Genomic DNA, 27,434 nt, shown 5'->3' on the forward strand with positions numbered 1-27,434 from the left:
CCATGCATATACATGTAACCGTTATTTTATGTTTTACAAGAGATACATGACTGAGCTCCCAGAGAAGGCAAAATGTCTTGTTTCAAGACGATAGTTTTTAGCCGTAAACAGCTTAACGCAGGATAAAATCCACAAAGGATGCAAGTCGAAGACGTTTACCATTTTAAAACTCACAGACATGGGTGCGGTGTTGACACACCGTCTGTCGTACAAATATCAATACACATTACGACCCCGGAGAGCTGGGAGCGATGTAATGGGATACCATGTAAGGCGACAGGGAAGAGTTGCATGATGAAAGTAACAACATGTAGCTGAGTGCCAGTTATTCCAAACCAAACTCATCCCATGTTCTTTATTTGTTTGAACTTGCCATACAGAGTTACATTTGCAGATTTGTTGAGCTTTGTTTTCAGTCTCAGGTAAGCATTAATTGTAACTGTTTATCGGCGTGCCTAATAACTCGTCGATGTCATACAAACTGTACAGGTTTACAACCTGCGCCGCTGTGTTCTTAGGCCCGATACGCAGTGGTTCGACTCCAATACTGCTCAGAGCAGCATGAAACCAAACTGTGTGTTATGAGAATGTTGTGAACGATCTTCCCGATTATCACTGAATCTGTGTGGGAACCCAGTTGCCCGTGAACTGTACTTTGAGACTGTGAACCGAGGTGCATGCACATAGCTCTCATAAGAAACAATATCCGATCTATCAACAACAACAGTCTCACGCAACTGTAACGCAGCTTTTGAACACCGGTATTATCGTTATCCCTTGGGCACAGAATGGCCTTCTAAAGAACGCTAACTCGAGATCAGACTCAAAGAACACAACGGAGTTATCATCTATAAGGTAATCACGTGGTCGTGAGTTTTGTTGAATCTGCACCTGAAATTTGTCCAGAAATACAAGAAGGTTAAGTAAGGGCCTTATGAATATTTGTCTAAAACAAGTGGCTGCAGCGTTAAGGCAAAGCATTCATTATGGTGGCCATGCTGCTGGGAACGCATAGGAATACGATGTTATAGCATGTTAGGCAAGATCCCATGTTGTAGCTGGTAACGCTGAAGTCCAGGTTTGATTCCAGTCGTGTCATCTTCTTCGTTGTATTTCTTAGTGTTTTTGAGAGTAAGGCCAAGTACTCAATACGATAATACAATGTCTTCCTAAACGGTATGAACCAGAGAAAGGTGATTGGCGCCTCGAAACAATACAAAGACAACGTTTTCCTTTGCAACGCCACCATAACGAGGATTGCAAGATGCACTCAAAGTGACTTTCGGGTGCAACATTGCTCAGAAGCAAGAGTTCCATTCACGGTGCATTACCGCGTCAAAACAGGGCACTATTAGCAACCACTACCGGAGAGATATTGCCATGCCATCATGCCATATTGTCACCATGGTGATCTAGCATCACGCTCTAGTGTTCTGTTGTTGCAAGTATGTCTGTCATGTTTGTTCAGCTAACATGGCGCCAGCCCAACCATTACACCACATTTACACACTAGGTGGGACACTTCGATAATCATTACCAGTGACAACACCACCATACATTTCTAATAGCGATGTCACTGGGGTACATTATATGCATGCACTCGTACCGCACTACAGTAAACACGTGCGATCACTTGACATTGACGTATCAAGGTCATAGACCACAGTTCAAGATTTTGTTTGATAACAACTAATAACGGTCGCTCCACTTCAACAGCAGCTGTTGATGGCACTAGAGAGGTTCAGGAAGCACATCGTGTTTGATCAGCCTGCGATGACGCAACACAAACATTAGACACCTTAAAAGAAAATGTGGAACCCTTCAAAAACAAAAATATTACCACAACATACTTCCGGTGATGTCATTGCGATGTGACAGCATCATGCACTAACGAAGTTTTTCGCCGAGCAGTAAGGACACAATTATACCAACTGGCACCATATAATAACAACCTCGTTGCTGTCGTCGTGTTGGCAAAGTGGGCCTTGAAGTCTTGAACCCAGCCTCTCTTCTCTACTAACCCGTAACGCATTTGAAATCAATGTGCGGCCCATAACAGAGTAAGTAGACACATATCAAAACAACTGCCGCAAAGTTCCGTAACAGGGACAACATCACAGTTGTTAGAAGCAATGCCCAAGGCAATGTGCACTGAAAAAGTGTGGGAACGCGATGGGCCGCGAACCACGCTCGATCAGGAGGTGGGCGAGAGCCAATCCTGGGATGGAAGGGACATTATTAGCAGACAGGACCGATAAAAACAGTAACTACATCCTCCCTCGCGTGCACAACAACCTTATACTCGCAACCGTAAACGCCATATATTTTTAACGCGAAAAATGTGTCGTAACGTACCACCCTGTTGTTCCCGAAATATGCGATATGTGAGCTCTGATGCCCAACCCAAGGTTCTGTTCCCTAGTGATGGGCCATGTGGAGGAGTTATGCCTTGAGAAATAAACTCCCCTATGTGTGCTGGTAAAGGTTTGCCATTCCTACTTATTCTTGATTTTGGAGCTTTGTCATTGCCAGAGCGTTATGATGTTGCCTTTAGGAGTTGGAACATCCGCATTATTTCCGACCACCGCTGCGTTCTGTATGGGAGCAAGTCTCGCAGAACACGAGCTATAGGCAGAGAGATAAGATAAAAGTAGAGTAGACACTGGTGGCTGAATTTAAACAAGAATTTCACATTTTATGGTCCAGGGCCATTCCACCTCCACAGATGCTGATGAGACAAAAGCAGCAAATACCAACCCAAAGATGACGTACGTGGTATAAAGTGTGTAAACAAATGAAATTGAGCATTTTTTCATTGTTTAGTTCTTTAACCACATGTATATATGCAATTGTTGAAATAGCAGGTAAACACGAAACTCACATGCTCAACATGCTAAAATCATGTAAGCCTCAGAGAAGATTATCTTTGTATTTTCCATCCAGTCTGTGATCTGTACATCACCATATACACGCTACTAAGAGTCAGCGCGAGGATACATTATACAAATATGCTGTGTTTATTTTGTAACTATTTTCAGTGCTTGATATGTTTGTCCAGCCTGCTCTAGTGATCTCGTCAGACATACAATACATACACAACAGAAACAAGGTGGCGCTTTTCAACCTATTACTAAATCAGTTATGCTGAAGGAACCATCTCACTATTTTGGCAAACTACTGAGGTTTGTTATTTACATAATTGCGAGGGTAATTGGTGTGTATGGTTCAGATGTTGAGCGTAGGTTCCACAAGTGCGTCACGGCTCGTTGAGAGATGTAAGTCATTCTAACCTAGTATAAAATATCCTGACATTCCAAAAATAGTTTCCCAGATTACCGTGAATACGCAATGACTTACAGTGTCGGTCATAAATTGTCTAGTACTTAAGTGCTAGACTGCTCTGAAATAATATCGACTGATCCCGAGTTCCCAAGTACGGTTTCTTACTGATTACATTACAACTTTCCGTGAGCAGGTGAGTTCGCGGAGCAAAAAGCTATCTGAGCAGACTTGGCATTTGAACAAAAACTACAAACGATGTATATCTTAGGGGAGGTCTGTTTGGAAGTTTTTCTAACTTAATTGACTGCATCACCTAACTTCATTAACGGAATTGGATGAGATATCTCAAGTTTGGTCATACGATATTCAGATGGTATTGGCTTGCATGTGGAGATAAAAACACACATCCAGCTATTTTATCGTGCTAGTATTAGTGCAGCAGAAGAAGCATGTTACCCTCACTCTGCTTTGTACATGATCTTGATCCACACCACAAAGGGCAGCCACAAGAACCTGCCCACCTATGCCGCCTTGAACTCTCTCATCACGGAGGAGCGTTAAGATAACTTTATTACCTCTTCTTACATTCACACACGTGAGAGCGCACCATGGGGCGGTAATCACGATGCTGCACATGTCTGGCTGCCTAATGAAGACATGAGGTCGTGGTCTACTGATGGCAGAATAGATAGACGAATTCCAACAACTGGAGACAGTGTTGGATATAGTTTGATGAAGAACTGCGTATTTCTCTCACAAAGGTACTGAGCATCAATTTGACAAGTCAAGGAGGGCTATTGAACGCCTTGATTAAAGTTCTTCTAGTTATACAAAACTGAAACCGTTTCTTTATTCTCATAGAGCATGTACCATGGACGAGTTGCAGAAAGTTTCATTATCGTTACGACGATGGCAAATTCCTTACTGTGACATAGACATAAGATAGTTGCAGTGCAAAGGTGGCACTGTGCAAGTGGTCCTCTTCCGGTTTCGGCTGAAACCTATGTATTCTGTTGGAAAGATTTTTATTTTACAGGTTAATACATGGAGGTGTTGAAATAACAAAGATAACACTTGCTACTTAATGAGAAACCTCCGTTAAAGGCAGAGTCCACACGACGATTGATGTTATGTACTTTTTTATGAACCGAGGTCAGAAACGTGGAAACAGGAATATAACCATAGTAACCCCTAATGTCTAGATGTCGTCAGTGAATCCAGCAGACTTCAGATGACATTTTCTTTCACGTTTGCATTTTGACCCGAACCTTTGCTTACATTTTGACCCAAGATGTAAGTGTGTCTAAGCTTAAAATGATTAATAACGTATGCCACATGTATTAATAACATGAAGTTTGGTGTACGGGAACGTGATTTACAAGGTTGAAAAATCAAATGTGTTGACGAAATTCAAGTTTGTTCTTTTCTCATGCTGCAAGATAAGCAAATCGTATTTTTTGAACCCATGTGGTATTAATTCTACTTTGTCTGAAATACTTCCTGTGAAACAAAGAGAACCGTTCTGTGATAATGCCATGTTTTCTGGTTAATCTTCGAGACCTTGATTCAATGCCCCATATTGCTGGACTTAACGATGTATTTCTCTTTGTGCGGAGCTTTGGTGTTCAATCCCACACAGAAATAGACACTTTTACCGCTAGTTTACTATCTCATCCGATGTTTTGTTTGTATTTATTTTTGTTAGCTCAGTAATATTGACGAGTGTCTGAAGAATCACGTATGGAGCAGAAAATCCAGTGATTGACAGCAATTGTTCCTACCACGTATATGGCGACAGCCTACACAGGTCTACACTCGATTATTTACATACCGCCGCTATACAGCTGGAATATTGCTGAGTGCGCCGCTAAACAATTATCAACCAATCATCGTCCATGACACCGGAGTCGCATATCTGTTTCCACATGCTAGGGTCAGGAGTTATCGACAGGTTTCTTTATGTATATGATTAAAGGTTAGAATATTTACTCAGCCTAAAGAAAAGCCCCATACATATTTACTAACATTTCATTCAATACCACCAACGTGACAAATAATGTCTTTGTTCTCATAGTCGCTTTACTAATAATGTGAATGATTGGTTATTCGAATAAATGGTCAGAGTAATAGCCTTAGCTGTGATAAAAGAGAGATACTTCATAATGCTACCGACCAACTCAAATGACGGGTTGAGTATGATAACATTACGTGTATGAATAATTCATGGTGTACTCTTTTCAATCGGTAGTCAAAGAAAGAGCAAGTGCTGCATATTTGAGTAGACTAAGTGGCATACATGCACGTTTGCCTTCCCCGAAACGGAAGAACTTTATGAACATTGTCAGATGCTTGATCTTAAATGGATGATCTCGCAGTGGCTCCTTTCTTTAACCTTGTCTTTGAAGTTACATATCAGAAGTAATTCCACTTTTCCAGGTGACCGAAGACTCACTAAAACTAGATCTGCAAGTTTTACAGGGATGTTCTTTCTGTGAAACAACTTGCCATTCATGTTTAAAGCCTTCTGGAGAAAGATAAGCTCTACCGTTGAAAGCGTTTATCAACATAAGTAATGAAGCACACGGTACCTGATCAAAGGGCTCACTTAATCAGGTCTATGTATTACCCACTATATACACTACATACCTGTGAGTAAAAATGCGTTTATAGTTTGCATGATTCCCACTTATGCAAATGTAGCGTAGATACATTTCGTAACATATGAACAAATAATTTAATAGTGAACTTCCTGCTGCTCAGCTGACGTTTTATGTAGATACCCCAGCAAAGGGAAACAGATGTGGAAAATCCTGTTGTATGTGTCTGTTAGTATTGACCAAACATTTAAAACGGAACTGTATCGTTAGATATGAAACCATTTGTGAATAAAGATTATGTTATAATAGGTTGTGATTATTTGTAATCCCCGAAGAGGGTCAGCTGAGTTCTAGCTGTGATGGCATCGCTTCTTGCAGTGGAGCATATATCAAAGGGCTATGCATGCTATGAACAACACAGACAGAGCACCACAATTCCTTTCATGTATATTAAAAGACTGAAGGAGGAATTTTGCTTCGAAACATTCGATTAAAGTTTCATTACAAGCATGTGGTTATGATTAGTTAATAGGGTTAGATTCTGCGCAGTCATCCTTCCTTCCTTGCTACGCTCAATATATGTCTTTTTAGCGTATCTCTTGTTAAAGTGTGCTATAAATCGTTTTTGTGGTCTCGAAGTCAAATTTCTCATTGCATGTTTTGAAATGCTATGTTTAACGTACAACTAATAACCGATTAGAGGCTGAAAGGTGGCACAACATAATAAACCTTGAGCATGTATGTCATTTCCTATGTTAAAGTATATGTCTCATTTACAACGTTTAATAGGCTCGCGTGTGTCTCAAGGGAAGTGATTAGCGTTTGAAGTCATGTTCCCATATAATGATTCCCTTTACATGAGAGGAATATATTGAGAGGGTAGAGCTACTATATATACATTCAGAACAGCCTTGGAAACACAACTGCTGCGACGAGAGAAGCATTAAGATTATGTGTTCAGAGTTGGTATTCAAACGTATTCTTGAAAAAAAGTTGTGTCGTGGGTGCCTGAATGATGGCATCAAACACCTTAGATAAAGGTCAGGAACAGGAGTTTCAGATGTTAGGAGGTGCTTCGAGGACATTCGAAGGATCATCTGAGACGATGCTAATAGACAATGCTTTCATTGTTGGTCAAAGCAAAGTTTAATGATTTGGCAGTGCATTAAGGCTAGATAAATAGGTTTAAGGGTGAAGATGGTATGTGCGTGAACATACATTTAAGAATAATTTTTTGTATATGGTCAGGGTGTTTTTGCAGGATGTGAACATGGTATCTGCAGGTATGTCAGGGTCTGTTAGGGTCCTTTCTATAAACGGTCTCGAGTTTTGTATGAATACTACTAATACAATTTCGAGAGTTGCGGATTTGTGAGGGAATGTTCAAGGATTGTCACGCGATATATTTTCATTTTTCAGTTTTGATGTGAGTGTACTCAGAACCTATGATATTCCTAGAACAGTCTGTATATGTGGTTATGACATAGTCGATGATGGAGGTTGTATGTGTAGGTATGACCTATGCACTCTGTTGTATGTGGTCACAGAAGGGTTGCGGATTTCGCCTAGAACTATTACAAAGGTTTTGAAGGTACCATGTAAGGTATTCACATGCGTTCTATTGATGGAGATATTCCTGGTATGTTGCAAATGTTTTTGAGAAATAACTAAGTTGGTTTTGGACGTACATGTACCGTGATACACTGTGAGTTCGTTTCAGTCCCTCGTTTCAGACTACCCTTAGTATTAAGTTCGTTCATAAAACATGCCTCTTTATAAAACATACTTTACTCTCTGGCTTAACAAGTATCTGTCAGTTCTAAGTAGCTGTCTTCAAGATGATCTAAAAGTATCTCTAAAAACCTCAGAGAAACAGCTGTGAGTTCTTAATGTGAAACGGAAAATGTTTTTAGTGCTTTTTTTCACATTTCGATTCATCCATACACGTCAAAGACGATCGTAACTTCTATTGCCCCCATTTGCACATCTCTTATCCACATGTTAACGAAGTAATAAACTGAAAAGTGCTATTTAATCCTTAAAGTGAAGAAGGTGAAAGACTTATGAAACATTAAAGCGCAGTTTGGACGTGTTTAAGAAGGACTTAGCTCTTCACAGCCATTAACATTAGATTCCATTACGTGAGGTCAAAAGAGTGCGGCCATAACTTAAGATATTCCTGACGGCTTAGCAAGGCCAAAATAACATGGCATTAAATCAGCGGACAATTCTGTGATCACTCGCTGTATGATTCGCTTACAGGGAAATCCACAGTGAATTGATGTCTTGTTATGCATGGAGCTCTCCCGCTCGTTAAGGGGACTTAAAGAAAGCCAACTGAGTGTAATCATATTTGAAATGGAAATTACAGAAATAAAAATACTATAATTAACTAATCATCAAGTGACATTCAAATACAATTATTTGTCGATTTGAAATTTTTATCAGCTGGTTACTCTAAAACTCTATCGGTGACCCATACATGATTTCCCCTTTGTCAAACACCTGGTGTTCTGCCTGATTTTCAGTAATCCTTTCGTAAAATTTCCACTGCTAAGTTCCTTTTAAGTCCATTGTTCCCTGCTTCTGTGGATAATCGTTTCTTATGGGACAATCGTATGTATCAGGAACTTTGATATGCAAGGTGTAGTGCCTCTTCCAACATATGTGTTTGTTTAACCAGTGAGGAAGGGTTTACGTTGTGGTTCTGTAATGTGTTGATCTGTCAACCTGGGAGGTTTTTCAGTGCCTAATTTTAAAACAAATAAGCTTGGAACTAATGTAAACGGATGGCGGCCTGTCTCATCTTGAGCTTGTGCACCACGCGTTCAGTCAATCAGTCCCCACCAATATGCTATCTGGTGGAATGCTTCTCCACAAACAGGTTGCATTGCTGATCGTGTTGGGAAACTGTTCCTGTAGTCTTGCGTCCCCTACTTATGGCTGGATCCGCCAGGAATTCCCAGGTTCACCCACATTAGCCATAATGTCTGAGAAACATAGTGTGTTTTTATCATGTTGTGACTCCTTCCCCTGGTTTGGGTTCCCAACCTGACGTGCCCTGACATAACTGGAATTGTGATCAAAGTACCGATATATTCAATTCACATATACATCGTTATCATTTGGCTTCATACCAAGACGAAAACTATTTTTAAAGTTTTTGTCAACTCGAACACAGACAAGTTTTTATCCTCTCTCCTGGGCGCCACTGGATCATTATATTTGTAACCTTCAGCTTCTATGGGAACAAATTAATGTGTAATGACCTTGATTGTCCATAACTGTTGGGCTGAGAATCAAGTTTACACCTTCTGATTTCTGATTTCAAAAGCTGAATGCTTCATATCTGTCTACTTCATTCTTTCTGGCTGTAAATGAACTTTTCTGTTCGTATAATTATTGTTTATGCCCTTAGTTCTATTTGAACTTTTCTGTCTATGTGAACACTTTGGAGAAAGAAGTGTTTCCGCAAATCCGACAGTTGACAACAATACCGCAAACCAATGCCACAAGATGTCGTGAATGTATGTTTATTTTCTGCCTCCAGACTTTGATGTTTATTTAATCCTGTCTCGCTCTGTTTGTACTGATTATCTGACATTTCAAAAGGTCTCATATTGACCTAACCTCCCACTTTGGCTACGATACCACTTCATCTGGCGGCCATCGCTGATCGATAGAGCCATGCAGAGTATGCGTTTAGAGGTAGACAAAGTTGGCACCGCGTGAAATAAATCTCCCCTGATGTATGTTAGGAATTATTTTATTTGATGTCTTCTTCGTTTATATGCCTTTGGCTGTTTGATATATTATTATCGCATTATCGACTTTCGGAAAATGTTTTAGCAAATTCAGGAAGTAAATCGCAAACGTTTACATTATTCTGACTCAAAAGAAACATGTAGCCACTGGGAAGATGTAGCATTAAAGAGAGCAACTAGCTATCGCTAAATCAAGCCTTACCGTCGTAGATCGCCACGATCAGTCAGTAATACCGACTGAAGAAACTTAACAAACATCACTCAGGTCTCTTTGCACGTCGTTTGTTAAACCTAGGATCATCAGTCTCTGATCTTCTGTTAGGTTCTAGGCACCAATCACGTGGGTAACTTGTGTCTTTGTTTGAACATCATCTGATGGCCTATGCACATATAGATTGGTTCTTTTGAAACAAATGAGCAAATACACTAGCTGGATGAGTATATTGGCTCAGGAGATTGTCCGTCTTCGATCGTGTGATTTGGAAACCGAACGTGTCCCAGACTTCGGGTATGGACCCCCGAAGAATCCGCTGTGGGTTTACTCTGACACCAACTAATTGATCTATCACTGGCGATTGTCTCAGCTGGCGGGGTTGGCTTTAGGGTATAGACCCGCCCCAAAAGAGTAGACACCAGCAGTGGCGAGATTGGCCTTCATCTTTTATTGGAACTGATCTGGAGATGGCGCGCCATCAGGGACATTCTATTTTCAAGGAACAGCCTTAATTAGAGATATCTTTTTCTTCATCTTGCTCTTTAGCGTTTGGGATATTGTCGGTGGCATTTACTATTTTTATTAGAATACCTTTGGGAGTCTGTGTAATAGTTATTTGATTAGTGAGACAAAGTTTAGATTATTATTATTTTACAACTGGTAAAAGTGAACGGTCATCGCGATGGGCTCGTTGAATTGTCCACAAGGACATAAGTGGACCAAGTATTAAGATGGCTTTTAGTCGTACCAGGAATTGTTGATAATTCTTTCAGATTATTTGTGTGACAGGACTGTGTAAAACCACCCGTGAAGGTCCGGGTTAATCTTCAGTTACCCATGCTTATCGTACGAGGCGAGTACCAGGATCAGGTGGTCAGGCTCACTTGCTTGGTTGACACATGTCATCGGTTCCCAGATCGATGTTCATGATGCTGATCACTGGATTGTCTGGTACAGACTCGATTATTTACAGACCGTCGCCACATGACTGTAACATTGCTGAGTGCCGCGTAAAACTGAACTCACTCACTGACTGTGTAAAGCCATACATATGGAATTTATCAAATTGGCACAGGGTGAATATCGGACTTTACTCCAACATCATGCTGGTCAATCTTGGTGAAACTGAAGTTCCTTGCAAACTGGTTTCCAAACTCACTGACTGACTCACGCATACGTACAATGCATAATGTCCACGAGTCCACTACCATTCCCGAAGTAAAACATATCTAACCTCTTAAACACAATAGTCCGATAAGCTAAGTATCCGGAATACCAAGGTATAGTATAAACTTACACATCGCTCAGACGCCCAATGCTAGAAGCCAACACTAATAAGCCTGGAAGTCAATACTGTTGGAAGCTTCGATGTTCCTGGTGAAACCAGCTGTCAACTAATCACATCACGTTCGTGCCACACTAGTCTCCAGTTATTATCTCGGTTCGCCTATACACACATGACTATAAGACAGATACGTTATCAATGCGTGCTCACCTATGTGCAGCCGAGTTGATTCAGTTCAAGCCTGTATCAACTATACTTGTATCTTAGTGGTGGAGCAGAGATTGGTCGGTGCACTCAAGATAACAAGGAGATAACAGGATCTCAGAAATCGTGTTATCATACTGGTAAACACTGTTAAATTTTGCCAAATTTGCTTATGGCATACGCACAGATAGAGGGTAATACTAGAAATATGTTCAACTGTGTTGATGATGCGTTTATAACGGAAGGTTGTTTTATAAAACAGTCTATGTACATTAAAAGTGTGACGTATGAAGTAGAAATGAAATAGAATATAAACGTAAGAATATGTGGGAAATGTTAGGTAACTATAGCTACTCGTAACTATATTCAAAACAATTTTTAAAAGTGCATTATAAAGCATTCTTCAGAAAATACACTCATTTCCACGAGTCTACCTGCCATGCACATCCGGCTAAAAAATCGAGTTTTTCAAGGGGCCTCGTCACTCAACGTCATTCTAGCACTTAAGGAAGCCGTGCTCTGACTATTTCATAATACTTATAGAACAAACATCACATACACGCATTCTTTATGTGATTTACGGTGATGTAGCTGACAACTTTACCGACAGACGATGTACTACCTGTATTGGGAAACTGATTAGTTTACAAACGCCGAAATGATTTTCTGTTTTTTTACTTCTTCGGAAACTGTCACACTAATGATGCAAACAAACTTCAAGCTCTTGATTCTTCCATCGTTTTGCAAGGTTTTCGAATGTTCCTTACGAAACATTCCAACATTCCACATGTCGTAAGTCGTAAAGTCTTGTAATATCCAATAATTAAATCACCTTTGCTTACTGTTGCTTTCATTAGTGCATTAAATGAAGCACTGGAAAGAGTCGTTGAACATTACCCATTTCTTTCACTATCACTAGTACTGCAGCTACTACTATACTAATACGGTGACGATGACTAATACTGCCCGTAATGATGATAATAATTATTTATTATTACCTCAGTCAATGGATCGGCATATTCTGGATTTACATTCTCAGATCCATGGCAAGGTTTATACAAGCTGCCTTTATATAGACCGCAAGATGTCTACTCCCTTTACCGTCTCATGCTACCGGGTACACAGTCACTGTTCACGATATTAACGTGGGTTAAAGCTATCTCGCTACCATGAACATGCAAACGTTGAGGCACATCAAGAATCACTGAGCACTGTTTTTCCATGTGTATGTCTGCCTCAGAAGTTATCTCGTACAAACAACTAAAAACGGTTTGGCACTGAAAGACGAAATACTCAGTCACTTCATTTACCTTACTTGTGTATGTGGTCAGACTGGGTGACCTGTTAGAACCCCCGTCATTGTAACCAAGCAGCGTTAAATGTTGCTGATTACATCAATCACGACTATGATGGGCTATATCATTCATCCTTATCCTTATACTAATATACAGTTGGGTTACATGTCATAGTAAATAAAACAAGCTAACTAAAAACGAAGGCAACCGCACAAGCCAATTTGCTAACAGAAATATCCAGGTGCATTCTATACGAGGCCGGCGTATACCGACGTTTGTTGTGTATGTCTAGAGCAAACTACATTTTTATCTCAATTTATGCATTTTACAATGATACGAATGTGATCGTCCCCAAGGCCTTGCCGTGTTCATACAAATAATTCAAGCTATTTCCTTTGTTTCCAGATTCTATACATGCACAGTTGGGTCGCGGAGGAACGGTCACAACAAAGCCATCGCAAAGACCACGTAAGTTACCAGTGCGATCTCATACACATGTGCTCATTATGTAATCAAAGGGGCTTGGCATTTGGAAATAAGTGCGTGTGTCATCCCATCCCACAGGCTCGATGACATACAGGCAATGACCCCTGCCAACATCATTTACCGGAATGTCAAACTGATTTTAAACTCTGCTCCAGCAAAGACATTTTGAATTTGGCCGAGGGCGAATGCTGCTGATGAAGGGGTGTGTGGGTTAGAATGATTTCGGATTACTGTGAGTAATATCAACAAAAGAACAGCCTCAGAATCGTAATGAGAACTTTACATGGTTCTCCAGTTTCAGGAGACGGTCACACGTCTAGTTCAATCCCTGCACAGTGTGTTTAAGTTATTTATCATTTAAACCAATCAATAGCAAGTACATATTGGCAAAGATTATGATTGGACGATACCATTGGGTGATTCATTATAAAGTGAGGGAGAATGCGTGTGAGTTGTTCGCAGGGTGATCTTTGAATCAAATGTCACTTTCAGGGTACATGACGTTGTTTCATATTATCATAGCATGAGACCAATAAAAACAAAACGTGCTGGCGCTGATTCCTTTCGTTGAATGTCACTTAAATTTTTGTATCTCTACTTTTAAGTGACAATTTATTGCTGATGTTGATTGGTGAAATAAGGCAAACGTTTTAACACACCATCATCAACATGGTCGACAGCTGTCATTATCGTATTATTTATTGTGTGAAGGAAACAGTGATGGAAATGCTGTAAAGGGCCTACAGAATACCAGTGTGCTGAATTGGATGAGAAAATCTCTCCATCTCTCACACACACAAAAACAATTCAACATCTTGGTCTCCACGCTTTTGAGACTTTATAATAGTAAATGCACCATAAGTTCTGCAGAAGGAATGAAATAGTTCATCACACCCTGTTGTATGGTCGCAAAGATTAATTAATTTTTTGGCGATGTTTACTTACAGTGGTCACGTATTTTATTTTTCACTGGTCTGGGACAAATATGCCACGTTCGTTTCTAAGACTACGAATACTTTTCGCAACAAAATGAACAGTCACGTAACCAGCCATGAAATGTGAGATGGGTTTTAAATGTGAGTGTTATCTACTCATCAAACTCATTTCAAAGGTAGACAGAACAAGCAAAAATGAAACCACAGCTGTCAAATGTAGCCAGTTGAAAGCTTACTTCTCAACTTCTAACTCGGAAACTCGGTATATCAGGCAAGGTTGTTTTTAGAACCTTGCTTGAAAAATAGAAAAGAAATTCAGTCGGATAACACGAACGTTGATGATCAGCGTATGGAATGTTAAGAGAGGAAACGAAGAAACAAACTGTTTTAAGTAGGAAAGCATCAACGCTATATTTCTTTCAAGCATTTCCCACACGATCTTTTTAACATACACAGTTTACACCGGAGGGCTGCAATGTGGAAGGTGTGTTTTGTGGGCATAAAAACGACATGTAATTCAGTCGACCCAGTGTCTAGTTATCGTAGCTCTTGGATTGCCAAATACACATCTTCGTGTCAAAACTAACATACATGTTGATTGCAGCTGGTCTGTGTTGCGTCATGTGAGTTGTGTCATTGCTGCCAGAAGGGCATTCTTCTGCATATCTTCCGGGTGCTGCACTGCATAGGTCGAGGCTATATAAGGGTGTGGACGTGTCTACTGGAAAGAAAATTCCCGTACCACTACATTTTTGGACTTGACGTATGTTGAGTTGATCCTTGAAAAGGAATTGCTGTCGGGGCTTGACGGTCATCCTGACCATGGCATCCACCATTTTTGTACTCAGCTGGGAGATGTGAAAGATACTTTTAATGAAAGTCCCAACTGAAACTTTTAGTTTGATATGAAAACGTGCTAACTATACATACATGGGGATTTCAGAGAACAGTTTGGTTTCATCGATCGCATTAGAACACAATCACAGTTGTTTCAACTTCAGCCATTGAAATTGTTCTGGAAACGTAAAGTGACACTGGAAGAGATATTGACTCTAGTTTTGTTTAGAAACAAGAGTAACCGAAAGATGAAAGGAATTACATGAAGTTTTCTATTTCCATAAGACCACATGTGTTGAATATAACATGCTGCCGAGTCGATTATGCTGCTAGTTGCAGACAAATGTCTCAGGTTGAGCGTCATTGGTAATATCAAGCGCTGTGTGTTTGACCTTCATCAGAGACCACATTTTTCCAGCCAAGTTCTTGTCATTTTGATTGCCTTCGTGGTCAGGTGAACAGAGCACCTGCCCGGGGAGCAGACGGTCGATGGTTCAAATACCGGACAAATGTCTAAGGTTGACGGCCATTGCTGATATCAAGCTTTGTAACTCTGACCTTCACTAAGGACCACGCAAACGCATTAACGTTAGTCGACTCGGGTTCAGTTAGTTGTTTCTAAGACATTCATGTTAAGGCTTGGAGCGGGCTAGCACTATGGAGCTGTCTTTAGTCAAGACCAGCAAACGCACACACACACATACGCACATACGGGCAGGCAGGCAGGCCCACACGCCCGCGCGCACACACACACACGCACACGCACACGCACACGCACACGCACACACCCACACACGCACCCACACACACGTACCCAACTCTACAATTCCCTCGCCTGTGTCGTTAAATGCAACTTCACTACTGTAGTCCATTTTAGTTTGGCATGCCAAAACCCATTACACGTGGAACGTCCAATTTACTCACAAGAGTGTTCTTTCCCTCAATTATACTAATGAAGAGCAGGATTCGTTTCACCAGACACATACCCGAGCTCTATACGGAAGCCATATTTGTAAAAAATAGCTCTAAAGCGTACACTGTTACAGAGCAGTGAAGATAGCACTGTGGCGTCTGTCAGCGGTCTCTCTTGGCTAATCACCAATGTCAAGAAAAGAAACCCAATTTACAATGAATTAACACCCATATGTCTGGCTGGATTTAGATTCAAAAAGATTTTCGAGCCATGCAAACAAGGCTGCAGAGTGCCTACTGAAAGTTACAATGCATTGTGCAATACATTTAATAAATGAAAATATGAGATACCTTGCACATTCTTTTTTTATAAATTCAAATTTTCGTATCCTTGGCAACCTTTACAGACACGCGACCTTTTGCATCCAGTAGACGTCAATATACATGAATCCTTAATCCTTTGTCATACAGCATACTAATTAAAGTAACGATCTATTTTCTGAGTGATAAGCAGCAGTACTTTGTCATAGCACATGAATAAATGGACCTCATCTTTTATTCACTTTACCGCAAGATACCACCAGACATTTTAGAAGCAATGCTGTATGTGATTGGAAAAGTAATAAAATCCGTTTCGTTGAGTTCTTAAGAAGACGTGTACATTGTGAACAAGCATATTTTAAAATATTCATTAATTCATGTAAGCCCTTCCTTATTCCACAGGGGATTCTTTCATATCAAGCCATTTTAGTTGCAGTTCATGTTTATTGCAAATCGATATAACATCATTATATCACTTGTTGAATGAATTAGCTGGTGGCGTCTTTTCATACTTTCACGGCCTGGTTCGAACTTGAAACACAGTCAGGGGAACTTGTTGCTCTCCTGAGGCGGCTCTCCGCACCGTGAATATTGAGATGTCTTAAGTGGTATTTTATGGAAATTGTTCCTCGAACGAGAAATTAATGATGTTTCAGCTCTGACGTCTCTTGAAAAACGATGTGAGATAATCTCACATGAACAAAAATTACCTTTGAGGAACTTTTTTGACAGAGAAATTGCCATTGCAATAAATTTGAATTATTAATGGTACAACGCAAAGGGATGTTAAAATTAGAGATGCGCTGAGCAACGAGCATCTTGAGATAAATGGCTTTTCAATCTCCACAGCAGACGTGTTTTGGAATGCTTCGAAAAGGAGGAAGAAATTTAAAACTGTGAACCAATATATTATCAGTTCATTAATACAAGCAAAAATGCAATAACCATAATAACATTATTGATCTTGGATTATGGAACAAAAGTAATAAAGTATTTCGACTTTAAATTTTGTAGTTCTATCTGATTCATGAAGCAAGTGATTCGCATGTTGTCAGCTTTCGTGTGAATTATGTGTCAATTATGGAGAGGATTCTACTTTACTCAAAAAACTTGTTTGATTCACTGCTAATGCAAAGTATTTGGCAACACAAACAGGACTAATCTTGCTAATATCAACAACAGGGGGTGGTAGTATGACTTGCCTACAGTGTGAAAACGATTTACCATGCGCATGTCTTAGACTGAAATTACTTTGATCAACTTACATTTCAATGTACAATGGATGAAAGTGTGGTTCGTGTTAGGAAGTAACAGGAAGGAGTCGGTGGTGTGAACAGGTATAGACCAAGTCACATTATGGATGCTGCTTTTGGTGCTCAGCAGATCCTGTCCGAACATAGTCTTCTTTTCCACATATCTAGCTTGTGCATGGCTTGAATACAAAGGATAGAGACTGTTCGTGACCACAACACTGTGTGGGTCGTCTTTTCTGAATCCCTAGGGCATGACTTGAACACTCAGGGTAGAGTTTGTTGGTGCCCAGAACATCCCGTCCGAACATATTTTGGGTCTTCCTTTCTGGATATCTTGGGCATGGCTTGAGCACCCAGGGTAGAGTCTGTGATATTGGTACACATAAGATCGCAGCCAGATTCTAGTTACCATAAGGCTTATACCTTCTTTTTCTCTTTGGACGAAAGTTTGTACATCCAATGTAGAGTATACTGTACTAGTACTAGCTATTCCTAATTACGAATTGAGTGATACATTCCGTTTGTTTGGACCAAGTTTGTACATCCAAGGACAACCGACAAGTTGTGACGTTTTCATACGATCTGGCTGGAACTTTACAACACAATAGCGATGAAGATTATGATGGAATAAGCATCGTATATATATATAAATATATATATATATATATATATATATATATATATATATATATATATATATATATATATATATAAATATATATATATATATATATATATATATATATATATATATATATATATATATATATATATATATATATATATATATATATATATATATGCAGTGCAGTGAAAGATATGTATATAATACAGTGGAAGAATTCTAGATATATGAATGTCATGGCTACATAGTACTTAGCCTTTGGGACTAATTGTTAATTCCGAACAAACGTTCTCAATCAGTAGCTGAGATAGTACGTTTATCCGTAACTGTAGTTGGTAACGACCTCATCAAGATTCCGTTGAAGGTCACACCGCTGGCGGCGGTGGTTTTGGAACGTACAAGTCCTCTCCATGCCAAGCGCAAGGCAAGGTAAAAACAAGTACTAGTTTTTAACATCAGTATGTATGACGGTTCTGTAATCGATCTCAAGGTAGATATCTTTCCACAAGACCAACCTGAGGCGCCCTATTCAATTCATATACTGTTTGAGAATCCAGCGGCACTGATGAAGACCATATACATAAACATTAGCAACATGTGCATCTTCCATGGTCAGAACTCGCCAATAATTCTAACATACGACCATTTCTGGAGCCAAAACAGTAACAGCAGCGAGTCACAAAGCAGCTCTGTCAATATCACATTTACACACACAAATTGCCAAATGCCACTTGATGTCTCCAGGTGACGTATTTGTCTCTGGCTCAGGCAGCGCAACGGAGTAATCAGGAATGAGAGATTATACTGCTATTTATGAAACAGATGCTGAACAGAGGACAAAAAGGCTGCAGCTAAGGGCCACTTATCTTATGAAAGTGCAAATTCACCAGATGATAGCCTGCCACTGCTTGTCAAATCTGTCGACCTAAACCAAGAGTTCGCTTAATACCGGAATAGTACTGAAACGAAAATCATCTCAAAATGACAGCTTACAACTGGGCTGCCTTTGAAGTTTGCTCTGTAGCCATATTGCGACAAATTAGATTAGATTTGGGAGGAATTTCATTTGGATTGATATTCTTCACGTACATAAAACGGCTCTCCTGTAATAATTGAGAAGTGCATTTTTCTTGGATTTATATCCATGATTAGGTCTGGAAGTCCTGGAATGTTTGTCAAGAAAATGTTTATCAGCAGTTTGAACAGGGCTGATTTTTTCAAGTGAACACTTGTGTGCAGTAAAGTCCCGTTAAGCCAACGGAACATCCCAGTAAAATAGCCTGTGTTAAGATCATTACATAATGCCAGTGGAAATTGCCGTTTGCTGAGCGGGTTAGATGGCTGACTTTGTGTGCTGGCGACTAGGTGCCTGACTCTGAGGATGTGGATTCGAATCCCGGATGGGACTCAACCCAACAAAAGTACTAGAATCTGTACTTTACTAAGACTCCCATGTATACTTTTACAGGATCCTCTAGTTCGGCATAACAGTGCGTGTATCCTAGATTGGGGGTGCAAGGTTTGGGAACATGTGTGCCTGGATCCACTGACCATGGGTTCGAATCCCTGATGAGCTTTGGTTTCTGGGTACCATATCTGTGGGTAGTGAGTTCTGTATAAGACCATTTGAGCTTTATGGCAACATTACTACGTCTTGATGTAACTGAAATATCTTGGGCGGCGTTAACGGAAATGATTATCGTTGAGTAATCATTAAACACATTTACTATATTCACAAGGTTGGGCTAATAAATGTGGGTAAGTCATTAGGTCCACAGCAACCCAGGGGTATTTTGTTAGTTGGTTAAATTTAGTTTGTTGTGTAACGGTACATTAAGCATTATTCCAGCTTCACAACGGCGATCTGTAAACAATCGAGTCTGGATCCTGTGGCGTCTCTTAGGTTGGGAAGGGAATATGGCGACTGCTTTTATTTTATTCAGCGAGACTGAGAGAAGTTTGAGGAAGCAGAGAGTATACAGAGGCAGAACGAGTCAACTGGACACGCTGAATTCACGCGGTAACTAGGGGCACTGTCATTACTCCTACAGTGAAGAGTTCAACATTAGTTAAGGTTACGGCTAAGGTTGGAGTCTGAGTTAAGGTTGCACTAAGGTTGTTTTTGTGCAACGGGCGTATCTTTTTCTTAAGGTGATCGTAACTCTAAACTCAGTGATTAAGGTTGATCTTAGCTAAGGTTGTTTTGAACAACAGAATACAGTTGGTCAACATCAACCTATACATCGGAGAGGCCCAAGGGCCCTTATTCTCGAAAGGATCCAGCCCTAGGCTATCCTAATTTTGATCCTAGGGTCTAGGATAGGTGTCCTACCTTATTCTCAAAAAGGATCCTAGCGCTAGGATATCCTAACTTAGGACAAATACTAGGATAGGTTCTGACTTGTCCTAAGTCCATCTCGGTGGAAATCAACATGGTGTGCTACTTGTTTTATTCACCAATTTTGACGTTGTGAAAACTCAATTACAACTGAATTTACAACAGCACGCAGTTCTTATGAGTTAAGAAGATTTTTTGAGTTTATATCATCAGTTTATCAGTAGTGAATAAGACTTACTTGTTGCTATAGATAATATTTAGGTCAACCTCATGAATGAATCTCACCTACTGAAGAGCTCGCTATCCTAGCTAGGATCTGTCAGTCAACTTAGGACAAGGATAAGATCGTTTTGAGAATGGGCTTATCTTACCAGAAGGATGTCATAAGTCCTGACCTAATTAGTTAGGATCTGTCTTAGCTGGGACACTTTAGAGAATAGGCACCCAGGTTATTTACCTATTAGAAAGTAAAGGTTGATATATGTCATCGTTCCTCACTTGTATAGATCGATGTTCATGATATCAGTCCTCATCCTGTCTGACCCTGATCAACTATTAACATACCTGTGGCGTGGAAAACAAAACAAAATCAAAGTATCTGCATACCATGTGATCGATATTGGTATGGCACGTAATACCAGGTGGATGGGGCGGGTTGTGTTGATTAGCATCATAATATATTCACCTTTCTGTCACAGAAAGTGACACCATTGGTATTCAGGTACCGAGTCTAGGCTGACTTCCATATGGCGTTGGCTTACTGCAGTGGCTTATTTAACATGATCATATGACGGATTAAATGTTGGTTTCCATGCCAACAACGAATTATTCATCACTGCAGTTTTATGCCGACTATATTTACAAATAATCATTCACGAAGACGACTGGTTTCATGACGGCATGTGAAGTTTGTTTAGATGATTGGTGTAACATCTTTATGTATCTGTGAAACATCACTCACTTCACAAATGTGGGTACATTGAAAGGCAAATGAAAGTATGCCGGGTTCGTTTTCGGGTCAGGGTCCGTGTATTAAAGAATATTGGTGTTTAATTGGTTTTTTACCCATCACTCATATCTGCAATAGTATTTTGTAATATGTAAGCTGTGAATTTCCAGACACATTCGTCTAATAATAAACAGGTTCAGTGAAAATCGTGGTCCAAATGATTTTACTGACAGACACCATATTTGATTTGTCGTTCACATGTGGTTAAAGCGTTCGATCGTCACGACGAACATTCAGGTTCGATATTCCTACACTATTGTAATGTGTTAAGTCCATATCTGACATTTCCAGTCGTGATATGGCCAACATATTGCGAAAAGCGATGTAAAACAAAACCTTATGAATTTGTGCCAAAAAATACTCAAGTTTATTGATTTTCTAAAATACCATTCTTAGATTCTCATCTGTAGTTGGATACTACGTCGATATTTGAGTGGGCTTGGTTTGTTTAATTAAACAATTAAACTGAATAAATCCAGTAGGATGCATTTGAGTCCTGACTGAGCACCAACGCATTTCTTGATACTTTAGTGTTTTGCATTTTAACGTGGAACAATTTATACATATTGAACATAGGATACATGTACTTATGAGATTGACTGTAGGCAATAAGCAGTGTGAGCTGAACAGGGATGGGAGTAGAATAGGGCGATTGGTTAACAAATACATGTTCTGGTGTCCGAGTGTGTGAGGCCAGCTGCGTCAAAGTCTTCCTTCATATGAATGAATATTGGCAACCAGCGGCGTAAAACTACACTCCCTCTTTGTCTACAAGTACCATTTTTGTGTGTCGAATCATGTATGGATCAAGTGCTTATATGTGTACAATGGTAACTGAGACTGTTAGTGGCTGTACCCTCGAAAGGGGTTGAAGTATTGTCAAATTATTGTCCTCCTGAGAGGGTACATAAGTCCTGAAACATTCAAAGTAAATTTAAGCTTACCAGGATTTTTAAATGTATTTCTGTTATTTTAATTTTGGCTAAGATTTCCTACAATCGTCAGCGACTGCAGGGATGGTGTAAATCCAGCTAGGGTCCATGCAGGTAGCAAAGGCACTGTAAGTCCCCAAGGTCCCTAGTGTGGTGATCTACCTTCAGCTGTTGGCGATCTATAGCCTGTTTTCATATTGTGTTGTCCCTTTTGGCTAAAATGTTTTATATATAATTACTAGTTTTACATGTATATCTGTGATATTCTAGTTATTTTACTGTCCTTTGACGACAGATTTTTTAACATATGCATACATTCCATTTAAATTTTAAGTGCTCTCGTCACGATATGGCTGAGATATTGCCGGTGTGACGTTAAATATTAACTCACTCACTATATGTGTACAATCCCATCTGCCCATTTGTGTCTGCCCGCGAACTAAAACAAACACCGTTGACAGAACTGCCATATCCATAAGTTATAACGATTTTACATGACTATCACGCGTACAATAGAATCTCTCTCCTTGACCGAAGAGCGTTCCATTGTGATCGCTGGAGTTGTTTCCCTTGTATGACAATCCATCATTCTGTGGACAATCTGTATCTTGGAGACTGCTTCGTGGCACCGGATGAAGGTGGCGTTGACTGTAGTCTATATCAGTAACGTAATATAACCTTGCTTTGTCAATACGAAACCTGAACTAACCTTCGGCGACTCTGATGAATTGTTTTCCTTTGACTTTGATTTCCAATAGATAAACTGACGAAGACAGCTTGTGAATATTCTGTCGGAGATTTCTACAATAGATAAGATGCGTCAATGATTGGAAAGACACAAGCATGCATTTCATGTCTGTTGACACGGAATATGTACATTGATAGTGCTCACGAAGCACAGAAGTAAGCTATTGATTATTAAACAAGATCATATCACAAATACGAATTGCTTCTTGGTAAGCCATGTTCTGTTCATACATGTAATAAGATTGTGAGTTTAAGACTCTCTGCATGGCCGATCGAACGCGAGCTAGAACAAATGGAGAACCTTGTTAAGAAGTAAGGTTCATTCACCTAATTACTTTATTTCGTCAAGGTATGGTGAGAGAGATTATGGTGACAGTACACTGGAAGGTTCCTTAACAAAAGAAGTAATTTTTTATTTAACGCAACATTTTACAACTCACTCACTCATCCATGCGTTTCAATGTCGTTGTGGAACAGAGACACGGCGTTCTTATCCCAATAACGATTTGCTGTCATACGCCTAGTCAGGCACACCTGGTAGAAGGCTTTCCACAAAGGCATCATTTCAAAAAAATGAATTATTACTTCTTCTGGTTTTTTTTATATTGTACATGATCAATAGCATCTCAAATTAAGCCGTACCGCAGAGCCATCTGTTAACGCTAGTGCGTTGTCAAGAAAACTAATGACATATACATCAATTATGCAAAACGATCAATGATCGGTTTGCTTTCGTATGTACTCCACCGTAGGTTTTCGTGACAGGTAAATGAGATTCTGTGTGGGAGTCGACGCTGTACCACAATTTATATTGAAATTACAAATCTACCCTGTGGGATATGTCAAATATGGAACGAGAGAGTTTTGGGTACAAATGGGCATTATAGATATAACCAAATGCTTCCCATTATAAGAAAGATAACGACTCCTTTTTGTCGAAAAGTGCCGAAAGGTTATAGCGACTGCTCGTCACATCGAAGACCAGGGTTCAATTGTCAAGTGCGTACAATGACATAAACCCATTTCTTATGTCCTCTTCGCGACATACCTGGTATATTGCTAAAACGGCATAAAATCATATTCACTCAATCCTATGATTTATTTCCAATCAGACATACATCCCATTTGTGAGACATCTTCGTGCTTGTGATGTCGGCATTGTATCCTACACTTCATGAGCTCGTGCCAAATATAGATCTTCAAGCCAACGATTTGACGGTCTGTTCTGTCGATGGTGAGATCCGGTAGGGTCATATAGTCACGTGGTGATAAGAGGATTGGTCATCTATCTGAAGTATAGCATCGACTCATAAAAGGGTTCTGCTAGTCTCCCATGTCCTAGAGAATAAATGAAATCCTATTCATCTCTAGAATGATTTGGCAAATCTTCATTACCCAGATCAAGAAATTGAAGATTGTTCTGGGTTCCAATAGGATATGTATTCATGATAAATGTACATTTTGTTGGTAAATATTTTTATATAGTTTTAATACTCTGCCATACACATCCTGAAGCAAGTCTGGAAAATGTGGTAAGTCTTTTTTCCACAGCTTCGGGAAATGAAGAAAATCTGAGGGTTCCTTTCATTATATTTATCTTATTTCATTATATGAGATTTTCCTGTAAAATGTGTTTATTTCAGAGACTAATTGTTAGGTTATATTAAAAAAAACAACTTTATTTCTGCAACTAAACCTCCATCAAGGATTCAGATCATGGCGTATGCTTAAACTCCATTTTTGTTCATAGAATTAGCTCACTGACACACGACGCTGAAGACTGGGCCTACTGTCCGTGTATAAACGACACATAGCCGAATGAGCGGTTGGCAAACATGTAGTTTATTGACTGATTGCTGGAGAAGGGCATCATGTATGTTTGTCGTGTGATATTCATGACATCGTAACGACAACTGGAACAACAGACTTTGCATCAGGAAGCACCATGTAACGTTCAGCAGTGTATTACGAATGGGAGGTAGTGAGTGTTTCGATACACCCTGCCTTCGGGGGTGGGGGGTGGGTTGTGATGTCGGTGGTATTACGTCATGGCAGGTCCTTGTGTTAACCTTTCAGAAGAAAAATATTCTTCTAATCTCTACAATGCTTCTCTGGAGCCCCAGAGCCTCCTTTCACGCAGCCCTAAGGGTATCGTAAATCACTAAGGTAGCCTTAGTGCAATGTTATAAAATAGGAGGTTAAAGTTAACCTCAGTAAAGTTTGCTCCGTGAAAAGGAGCCTAAAGTAGCCTTAGTGCAAAGCTAATGGAGTCTTACTGACTTACGACCACCTTAGTGCTTTGTGTAAAGGAGGCCCGGTTGGTGAAGTTGGAGAGGTTGGTGAACTACATACAAGCCAACCTAGATGACTGAGGTCGATTGGTCCAGATCCTAGATATTTCCAGATTGCCCTCTGCTGAATCACAACAGAACCAATGTGATACAAATACAGCTCAATTGTTCCACAGTTGTGGTCATGTTTGTTTGACACACGTCATCGTGTGCCAGTTCCGTAGTTTGATGCTTATGTTGTTGATCACTGGACTCGATTATTTACAGACTGCCATCATATATTGCTGAGTGCGTCGTAACGCTCAATTCCACAATGAATAACACTGCCTCGCATCAATGATACACAAAACAAGAATGCACCCTGTCGCCAGCAGAATATGCTTGGCGGTGCAAATGCAAAACGTTGTGAAAATGATGTCATCGCACATTGTGACCACGAAAGGGGTAAGCCTGTGTCAGGCTAAATCAATAGCATATGTATTTTTTACAGTCAAGAAAAAGTAAATATTTATTGCCTGGTGAGGCACAGCAGTACTCCTGTCATGCAGTGTACATTAAAAAAAAATGTTTGGTTGTCTTGCATCCATACCAAGATTGATCATGTGCTGTATCATATCACTTCATATCACAACATGTATAATACCATGTTCTAACATATCACAAGAAAATGTTCTTCCCACAGCAAGCCGTGAACAATCCTGTGTATGTTAACGTCGAAAGACAATCCAGGAGCCCGGCTCTAGCATGCAGTTTGAATTAACAGGAAAATCTTGTTTTGATTTCTCGCAGCCACAAAACAAATAAACGGCAACTGGTGGCAATAAATGTGTCCTTTGGTATCGCTTTCAAAATAAACCTTCATACTCAGACGATATTTGATGTGCAGTTGCTGCTGCATCGGAAAGTCTTGAAAGGGAAAAACTTCCATGAGGGATGGAATTGGATTCAATGTGGGATGTGATGTATGATGTGATATCCTCATCACCGCCATTCTCAAATATCTATAAACAAATTTACCAAACAAATTAGGTTTCGTTGGGTCAGTTATCCTGCCTAACTCCAATACCACAAGTAGAAGTGCAAGTTTAGTGTTTTATACTAACTTGTATTTGCCAAAGAAATGACCTTTTGTTCGTTGCTTCACGTGAAAGTGTACAGAAGTTTTTTGTACATTTAGCTGGTCCGATAACGATTGAATCTGATAAGCCAGTGATAAGAATCCTTCATAGGAATAACTCTCTATACGCACACGCACACGCACACGCACACGCACACGCACACGCACACACATTTCTACTTATATAAGTTTCCGGGTCGGTATGGATGCAGGGTATTCAGTAATTAGAAACTGTGTATTTGAATTTGACATTTGTAAATATAACTTCCTTGCCCACCATAAATAAACGCCGCGCAGTTTTGCCTCAGAAGCTTGAAGTATATCCGTCGTATGTTTACGACTTTCTCGAAAGCAAATGTTAGACGTCTTTCCTTTTCCTACTCAACAAACGGAGATTACAGTTGTCATTCCTTTGACAAACATCGTGTGCTTATGCCATAAAACGCATTCTGCATGTCTCCAAGGACGTTTCACAAATCTTTGTGGAGTTCTGCAAGGCGACTAGATATGTCAGCCTCTATTAGGATTTACTACCACTTTTGTTTTATGTTCCTTTAGATAATATGCATGCGTATACGAGTGTGACACTGAATTTTCTGGAGCACATATTGAAAGCATAAATATATATAAACCACAAATCCACATGGTGAATTACATGATTTTCAAACGTCAGTCAAGGTGACTGTCATGTATGTGGTTGTCATGTGACCGAGAAAATACATGTTCCCCAAATATATACATATTTTTTATCATATTCATCCCGTCTTAGCTGCTAACTCTGGGGTGTTTTGCGAGACAATTTATTACAGAAATATAGGCAAATGTTTTATGACCTTTCTTGATGTCCTGTGTGAAATGTTTCATGATAAAACTCGTCGCTTGACCATGCCGATGGAAATGAACATGTATGTCTTGTTGTTTGTGAGGCAGGATATCCTTACCGTTTCGACATCGATTTTCTGTTGTCCTGTCATGTAATTTTCACCGCTA

The 27,434-nt window shown here is 39.8% G+C and overlaps 1 protein-coding gene across 9 annotated transcripts in view; it reads left to right on the forward strand.

The window, feature by feature from the left end:
- LOC137287441 (CUGBP Elav-like family member 2) overlaps nucleotides 1-27,434 on the forward strand; it is a 227,569-nt gene that overhangs the window by 68,773 nt on the left and 131,362 nt on the right. For all 9 annotated transcript variants that reach the window (XM_067819726.1, XM_067819713.1, XM_067819716.1 and 6 more), the window contains exon 2: nucleotides 13,047-13,109. In XM_067819726.1, the coding sequence (XP_067675827.1) occupies nucleotides 13,047-13,109 (63 nt within the window). The remainder of the gene's footprint in view (nucleotides 1-13,046; nucleotides 13,110-27,434) is intronic.

This window comes from Haliotis asinina, chromosome 6, assembly GCF_037392515.1.
Source record: "Haliotis asinina isolate JCU_RB_2024 chromosome 6, JCU_Hal_asi_v2, whole genome shotgun sequence".
In the NCBI taxonomy this organism is placed as follows: Eukaryota; Metazoa; Mollusca; class Gastropoda; order Lepetellida; family Haliotidae; genus Haliotis; species Haliotis asinina.